This window comes from Piliocolobus tephrosceles, chromosome 2, assembly GCF_002776525.5.
Source record: "Piliocolobus tephrosceles isolate RC106 chromosome 2, ASM277652v3, whole genome shotgun sequence".
NCBI lineage: Eukaryota > Metazoa > Chordata > Mammalia > Primates > Cercopithecidae > Piliocolobus > Piliocolobus tephrosceles.
Genome location: NC_045435.1, coordinates 44,559,972 through 44,567,074, shown reverse-complemented (window position 1 = coordinate 44,567,074; position 7,103 = coordinate 44,559,972). Strand labels below are relative to the sequence as shown.

At 44.0% G+C, this 7,103-nt stretch overlaps 1 protein-coding gene across 1 annotated transcript in view; it reads left to right on the top strand.

Moving 5' to 3' along the window:
• RPN1 (ribophorin I) overlaps positions 1-7,103 on the top strand; it is a 27,366-nt gene that overhangs the window by 11,152 nt on the left and 9,111 nt on the right. Inside the window, exons 4-5 of the mRNA XM_023215740.1 lie at positions 2,132-2,341; positions 4,492-4,684. Coding sequence (XP_023071508.1) covers positions 2,132-2,341; positions 4,492-4,684 — 403 coding nt within the window. The remainder of the gene's footprint in view (positions 1-2,131; positions 2,342-4,491; positions 4,685-7,103) is intronic.

Below are 7,103 nucleotides of genomic sequence, written 5' to 3'. Positions count from 1 at the left end.
GGGTTTACGCCATTCTCCTGCCTCAGCCTCCCGTGTAGCTGGGACTACAGGCGCCCGCCACCTCGCCTGGCTAGTTTTTTGTATTTTTTTAGTAGAGACGGGGTTTCACTGTGTTAGCCAGGATGGTCTCGATCTCCTGACCTCGTGATCCACCCGTCTCGGCTTCCCAAAGTGCTGGGATTACAGGCTTGAGCCACCGTGCCCGGCTAATTTTTCTTTTCTTTTTTTTTAATGTTTTTATTTTTATTTATTTTTTTATTTTTGAGACAGAGTCTCGCTCTGTTGCCCAGGCTGGAGTGCAGTGGCGTGATCTTGGCTCACTGCAAGCTCCGCCTCCTGGGTTCACGCCATTCTCCTGCCTCAGCCTGCTGAGTAGCTGGGACTACAGGAGCCCGCCACCAGGCCGGTTAATTTTTTTGTATTTTTAGTAGAGACGGGGTTTCACCATGTTAGCCAGGATGGTCTCAATCTCCTGACCTCGTGATCCACCTGTCTCGGCCTCCCAAAGTGCTAGGATTACGGGTATGAGCCACCGCGCCGGGCCACGCCGGGCTAATTTTTCTATTTTTAGTAGAGACGAGATTTCACCATATTGGCCAGGCTGGTCTCAAACTTCTGACCTTGTGATCTGCCTGCCTTGGCCTCCTAAAGTTTACAGGCATGAGCCACCGTGCCCAGCCACTACACCGTTTTTAAGTGGCTAACTCACTGATTTGATGTCCTAGAGCTCATTTGCCTAGTTTCTATAGTTAAACAGTTAGTTTTTTTTTTTTTTCTATTTAATATTATAATATATATCTCTGCACATAACTTTGTATTCTCAGGATTTTCTGAAGTAATGTTTTTCAAATGGAAGGATATGAACATTTTTAAATCTCTTGCTGGTTGGGCACAGTGGCTCATGCTTGTAATCCCAGCACTTTGCGAGGCCGAGGTGGGTAGATTCCTTGAGACCACCTTGGGCAATGTGGTGAAATTCTGTCTCTACAAAAAATACAAAAAATTAGCTGGGCATGGTGGCATGCACCTGGAATCCCAGCTACTCATAGGGCTTGAGGTGGAAGGATTGCTTGAGCCCAGGAAGTTGAGACTGCATTGAGCCAAGATTGTGCCACTCACTGCACTCCAGCCTGGGTGACAGAATGAAACCCTGTTCATTAAGAAAAATAAAAATAATAAATAAAAAGAAAAACCTCTTGCTGTAGTTTGCCAAGTAGTTTTTCAAAAGATTTAATCAATTTTTTAGGATTCCAGCTGTGTGAAACTGCTGGTTTCCCTATGCCCTTGTTTGTACTGGCATTAAATGCTATCAAATATGATTATGAGTGAATTGTACTTTAAAAAATCTAGTCATAGAATGAGTGAATAAACTAGTGAATAAGCTAGCTGTAAGAGCTAACAAAATAGATTGTCTTTTTCATGGACTTTTGGGAAGCAAGGTGTGTTGGGCCTTATTGAGAGGTGATGTTTAACATATAGAAGAGTGAAATCAGGCTGGGCATGATAGCTGGCTGGGCGGCGTGGTGGCTCACACCTGTAATCCCAGCACTTTGGTAGGTCAAGGTGGGCGATCACCTGAGGTCAGGAGTTCGAGACCAGCTTGGTCAATATGGTGAAACCCCATCTCTGCTAAAAATACAAAAATTAGCCAGATGTGGTGATGCACGCCTGTAATCCCAGTTACTTGGGAGGCTGAGGCAAGAGAATTGCTTGAACCCAGGAGGCGGAGGTTGCAGTGAACTGAAGTTGTACCACTGTACTGCAGCCTGGGTGACAGAGCAAGACTCTGTCTCGTCTCAAAAAGAAAAAAAAAAAGCGAAGTCAGAACTTAGCAGACCTTGTATTGCTACTTAGGTTTATGACCTTGAACAAGGTAATGGAAACTGCTAGGCCTTGAGATTTTTATTTTATTTGTTTTGTCTCCTACTTTTTGAATAATATATCAGAAACATTTTTTTCCCATATGTCAGCAAGAAGTCCTAGTAAACATTTTAAAATGTTGCATACGTTGGATACATCATAATTTACCCATTCTGTTGCTGATACATAGGTTGTCTCCAATCAATTTGATTTAAACTAATGGTGATTTCTCTGTTGCCAAAATTTGGACTATTTGTTTCCTTCCTTCCAGGATACTTTTAAAGTACATTATGAGAACAACAGCCCTTTCCTGACCATCACCAGCATGACCCGAGTCATTGAAGTGTCTCACTGGGGTAATATTGCTGTGGAAGAAAATGTGGACTTGAAGCACACAGGAGCTGTGCTTAAGGGGCCTTTCTCACGCTATGATTACCAGAGACAGCCAGATAGTGGAATATCCTCCATCCGTTCTTTTAAGGTATGGAATGTTCAACTTGGACATTGTGAGAAACGAGGACTTCATCATAGCTACTTACTCTTTGCTTTTTGAAACTAGCTAAATATATAGGCAGTTGTTTAGGGTTGACTGATGCTTATGTTGTTGATTGGGAGTGTTAGAAACCAACAGAATCTTTAAAAATACCCCCCCATGAGTGGGTGCGGTGGCTCACGCCTGTAATCCCAGCACTTTGGGAGGCCAAGGCAGGTGGATCTCGATCAGATCAAGACCATCCTGGCTAACACAGTGAAACCCTGTCTCTACTAAAAGTACAAAAAATTAGCCGGACGTGGTGACGGGTGCCTGTAGTCCCAGCTACTTGGGAGGCTGAGGCAGGAGAATGACCTGAACCCAGGAGGTGGTATTTATTTATTTATTTATTTATTTATTTTTGAGACGGAGTCTTGCTCTGTTGCTCAGGGTAAAGTGCAGTGGCACAATCTTGGCTCACTGCCAGCTCCGCCTCCCTGGTTCACGCCATTCTCCTTCCTCAGCCTCCTGAGTAGCTGGGACTACAGGCTCCCACCACCATGCCCAGCTAATTTTTTGTATTTTTAGTAGAGACAGGGTTTCACCGTGTTAGCCAGGATGGTTTTGATTTCCTGACCTCGTGATCCGCCTGCCTCGGCCTCCCAAAGTGCTGGGATTACAGGCGTGAGCCACCGCGTCTGGCCTAATTTTTGTGTTTTTAGTAGAGATGGGGTTTCACCATGTTGGCCAGGCTGGTCTTGGAACTCCTGGCCTCAAGTGACCTGCCTGCCTTGCCCTCCCAAAGTGCTACGATTACAGGCGTGAGCCACCACGCCTGGCCTAAACCATATTTTTTTTTTTTTTTTTTTTTTTGAGACGGAGTCTTGCTCTGTCGCCCAGGCTGGAGTACAGTGGCCGGATCTCAGCTCACTGCAAGCTCCGCCTCCCGGGTTCACGCCATTCTCCTGCCTCAGCCTCCCAGGTAGCTGGGACTATAGGCGCCCGCCACCTCGCCCGGCTAGTTTTTTGTATTTTTTAGTAGAGACGGGGTTTCACCGTGTTAGCCAGGATGGTCTCGATTTCCTGACCTCGTGATCCACCCGTCTCGGCCTCCCAAAGTGCTGGGATTACAGGCTTGAGCCACCGTGCCCGGCCAACCATATTTTTTAAATGAAAATTTGAATAGAAAAAGGAAAAGCATACTCAGTACCATGCCACCCAAACACAGCTGACATTTTGACCTATTTCTTTGTTCTTTTTTTTTTTTTTGAGATGGAGTTTTCACTATTGTTGCCCAGGGCTAGAGTGCAATGGCCAGATCTTGGCTCGTTGCAACTTCTGCCTCCCGGGTTCAAGCAATTCTCCTATCTCAGCCTCCTGAGTAACTGGGATTACAGGCGCAAGCCACCACGCCCAGCTAATTTTTGTGTTTATAGTAGAGGCGGGGTTTCATCACATTGGTCAGGCTGGTCTCCAACTGCTGACCTCAGGTGATCCACCCGTCTCGGCCTCCCAAAGTGCTGGGATTACAGGCTGCTGGGATTACAGGCATGAGCCACTGTGCCCGGCCCTTTTGTAATGTTTTTAAAAAACATTTTATCATATTGCATATAGTTTTAAAATCTTTTTTGTCTTATAAATGAAATCTTATATAAACTTTTTTTTTAACTTATGTGTGATAGAAGGGGTCAGTATGTGAAAAAAGGTGTTATCCCTTCCTCCCATGATCAAAATACACTGACAGATTTGGAAGATACAATGAAGAATATGAAGTAGAAAAACCCTTTCTGTAACCCTACCACCTAGTAATTTGATGAAATTTCTTCCGTCTTCCATCTTTATCTGCAAAATAACTTGAAAGATTATTTTTACCTTTGTATCAAGTCTTCAGTGTTCACAAAGGTATTTGCAATTCCCTTAATTATTTACTGTTTAGAAGAATTTGGGTAGTTAGCACCCTTGATTGAGAGGTCGACGTAATTTCTAGAAATTCTGAAACCTTTGTGGGAAAGTTAGACTTTTTAAGGTTGTGTTTGGGGACTGTTTTAATTAAGTAGTACCATGTGAGGATCTTGGTGCAGAAAGTCTTCTGTGTTTAGGATCATTTCCTCTTTGAGCTGATTCCTGGAGTTAAGAAGGGCATAACTACTCTCTTGCAGACCATCCTTCCTGCTGCTGCCCAGGATGTTTATTACCGGGATGAGATTGGCAATGTTTCCACCAGCCACCTCCTTATTTTGGATGACTCTGTAGAGATGGAAATCCGGCCTCGCTTCCCTCTCTTTGGCGGGTGGAAGACTCATTACATCGTTGGCTACAACCTCCCAAGCTATGAGTACCTCTATAATTTGGGTCAGTCTTCAATAGCAAGGGAGAAACTAACCTTTTCTTTAATATTGTGCATTTTTTTTCCTTTCAATTACCAGTCTTTATAGATGGGAAGTGTTCATTTGTCATTCTTAGGAAGGCTGGTTTATCAGGAACTTTTATTAAGTGGGTACAAGTTACTATTGTAAAAGTAATACATGCATTTGATAGTCAATTCGAACAGCATGTAAAAGTCCTCTCCTTGTAGTTCTGTCATCAGATGGAACCGCTTAAATTCCTTTAAATAGTTTTTGAGTTATTTAAAAAATAAAAATTCAGAGAATAATAAAACACTTTTATATGAGCACCCAGAACTAATGATTGTAAACATTTTGTGGTATTTTCTTCAAGTCTTTCTTTTTTTTGAGACAGAGTCTCACTCTTGCCACCTATGCTGGAGTGGAATGGTGCGGTCTTGACTCACTGCAACCTCAACCTCCCGGTTGAAGCGATTCTCATGCTTCACCCTCCCGAGTAGATGGGATTATAGGCACCCACCACCACGCTCAGCTAATTTTTTGTATTTTTGGTAGAGACACGGTTTCACCATGTTGGCCAGGCTGGTCTTGAACTCCTGACCTCAGGTGATCCACCTGCCTCGGCCTCCCAAAGTGCTGGGATTGTAGGTGAAAGCCACCACGCCCAGCCAAGTCTTTTTTTTTAAACCTTTTTATTGAAAAATAAGATATAGAAAACCACACAAAAAATAAATAGTTCAGTGAATTATTATAAGAGGAACACCTTATGCCACTCTCCACCCCCTCCCGTCAATAAATCAGAATTTGCTAGCTCCTCAAAAAGTGTTTCATGCACCTCTTACTTCTCCAGTAAGTAATCACTTCCCTGACTTTGAGTAATCACTTTCTTGAATTTCTTTGTAGTTTTAATACCCAAGTATGTGTCTCTACATACTATACCTTAGTTTTGCCCTTTTCAATCTCTTCAATTTGTCTTATCCTTTAATCTTTTTTTTGTTTTGTTTTGTTTTGAGACTTAATGAGACTTAATGAGACTTAATTTTTTTTGTTTTGTTTTGTTTTGAGACTTAATGAGAGTCTCGTTCTGTTGCTCAGGCTGGAGTGCAGTGGCATGATCTTGGCTCACTACAAGCTCCGCCTTCAGGATTCACGCCATTCTCCTGCCTCAGCCTCCTGAGCAGCTGGGACTACAGGCGCCCACCACCACGCCTAGTTAATTTTTTTTTGTATCTTTTAGTAGAGACGGGGTTTCACCATATTAGCCAGGATGGTCTCGATCTCCTGACCTCGTGGTCCACCTGCCTCAGCCTCCCAAAGTGCTGGGATTACAGGCGTGAGCCACCACGCCTGACCTGTCTTATCTATTAATCTGCAGTTAACTCCTACATCTGTTTTCCTTGGAGCGATCTCCGCTCACTGCAACCTCCACCTCCTAGGTTCAGGCGATTATCCTGCCTCAGCCTCCTGAGTAGCTGAGACTACAGGCACCTGCCATCATGCCTGGCTATTTTTTGTATTTTTAGTAGAGATGGGGTTTCACTACGTTAGGCAGCTTTTGAACTGACCTCAAGTGATCCACTTGCCTTGGCCTCCCAAAGTGCTGGGATTATAGGTTGAAGCCACTGTGCCAGGCCTGTTTCTTCATTTAAAACTTTTCTGGGAAGCTGAGGCAGGAGAATTGCTTGATCTCAGGAGTTTGAGACCAGCCAGGGCAACATTGTGAAAACGGGTCTCTACAAAAAAATTTTTTTTTTTTTTTTTTTTTGAGACGGAGTCTCGCTCTGTCGCCCAGGCTGTAGTGCAGTGGCCGGATCTCAGCTCACTGCAAGCTCCGCCTCCCGGGTTTACGCCATTCTCCTGCCTCAGCCTCCCAAGTAGCTGGGACTACAGGCGTCCACCACCTCGCTCGGCTAGATTTTTTTTGTATTTTTTAGTAGAGACGGGGTTTCACCATGTTAGCCAGGATGGTCTTGATCTCCTGACCTTGTGATCCGCCCGTCTCGGCCTCCCAAAGTGCTGGGATTACAGGTTTGAGCCACCGCACCCGGCCGAAAAAATTTTTTGAAATGAAAAATTATCTGGCTCACACCTGTAGTCTTAGCTGCTCGGGAGGCTGAGGCAGGAGTAACTTGAGCCCCGGAAGTTGCCCTCTATCCTGGGTGACAGAGCAAGACTCTGTCTCTAAAAAATAATTACAGTTGCTTTTCTTCGCATTTATCTTAAAGCATTATTGTTTGTTGTTATTCACTCTAATCCATCTATATTCACTCTAATCTATCTAGCTTAGCCTTAATTCCTAAAATGCTTTTTATTTCTAATTTTCTTTCTTTCTTTTTTTTTTTTTTGAGACAGAGTTTCACTCTTGTTGCCCAGGCTGGAGTGCAATGGCACGATCTCGGCTCACCGCAACCTCTGCCTCCCAGGTT